Here is a 376-nt window from a genome sequence, read left to right as displayed (position 1 = left end):
TGAACACGGCGGGAGGGAGGGAGCAAACGCGGAAAAGACCCTGCACTTACTTCTTCGCTGGCGCCTTCCCCGGGAGGCGTTTTGGCTGCCGATGTATTCCATAAAGTTCAAAATGATAAAAAACCAAGAAATCAGTCGCAAGTGCATAGTAACCCAGTACTGTTTCCCTTCTTGTTCTCCTTTTTCTTTTGATTGGTAATGATGCTCAATGTTTTAGGAAGATAGGTAGGTGTTAGGCGTACAGAGAGCGGCGGACAACTTCTCCACTCGGATCCGATGGGCGTGCTGGGCTGGCCAGCGGAGCGGGGCGGGTGGAGAGGGAAACCAACTATTGTACTTTCAAGTGGTCCGAGCCCTGGACCGCGGCGGCTCCGCG

General features: G+C 53.5%; 1 protein-coding gene across 1 annotated transcript in view; it reads right to left on the bottom strand.

Annotated features, from left to right (window-relative positions):
* The window catches only part of RSPO3 (R-spondin 3), an 83,966-nt gene extending 83,596 nt beyond the window's left edge, over nucleotides 1-370 (bottom strand). The window contains exon 1 of the mRNA XM_005858963.2: nucleotides 51-370. Coding sequence (XP_005859025.1) covers nucleotides 51-147 — 97 coding nt within the window. The 5' untranslated portion in view covers nucleotides 148-370. The remainder of the gene's footprint in view (nucleotides 1-50) is intronic.
* Between the last annotated feature and the right edge of the window lie 6 nt (nucleotides 371-376).

This window comes from Myotis brandtii, unplaced genomic scaffold (genome assembly GCF_000412655.1).
Source record: "Myotis brandtii unplaced genomic scaffold, ASM41265v1 scaffold123, whole genome shotgun sequence".
NCBI lineage: Eukaryota > Metazoa > Chordata > Mammalia > Chiroptera > Vespertilionidae > Myotis > Myotis brandtii.
The sequence above is the reverse complement of the archived record's forward strand: the minus strand, read 5'-3'. Positions and strand labels throughout refer to the sequence as shown.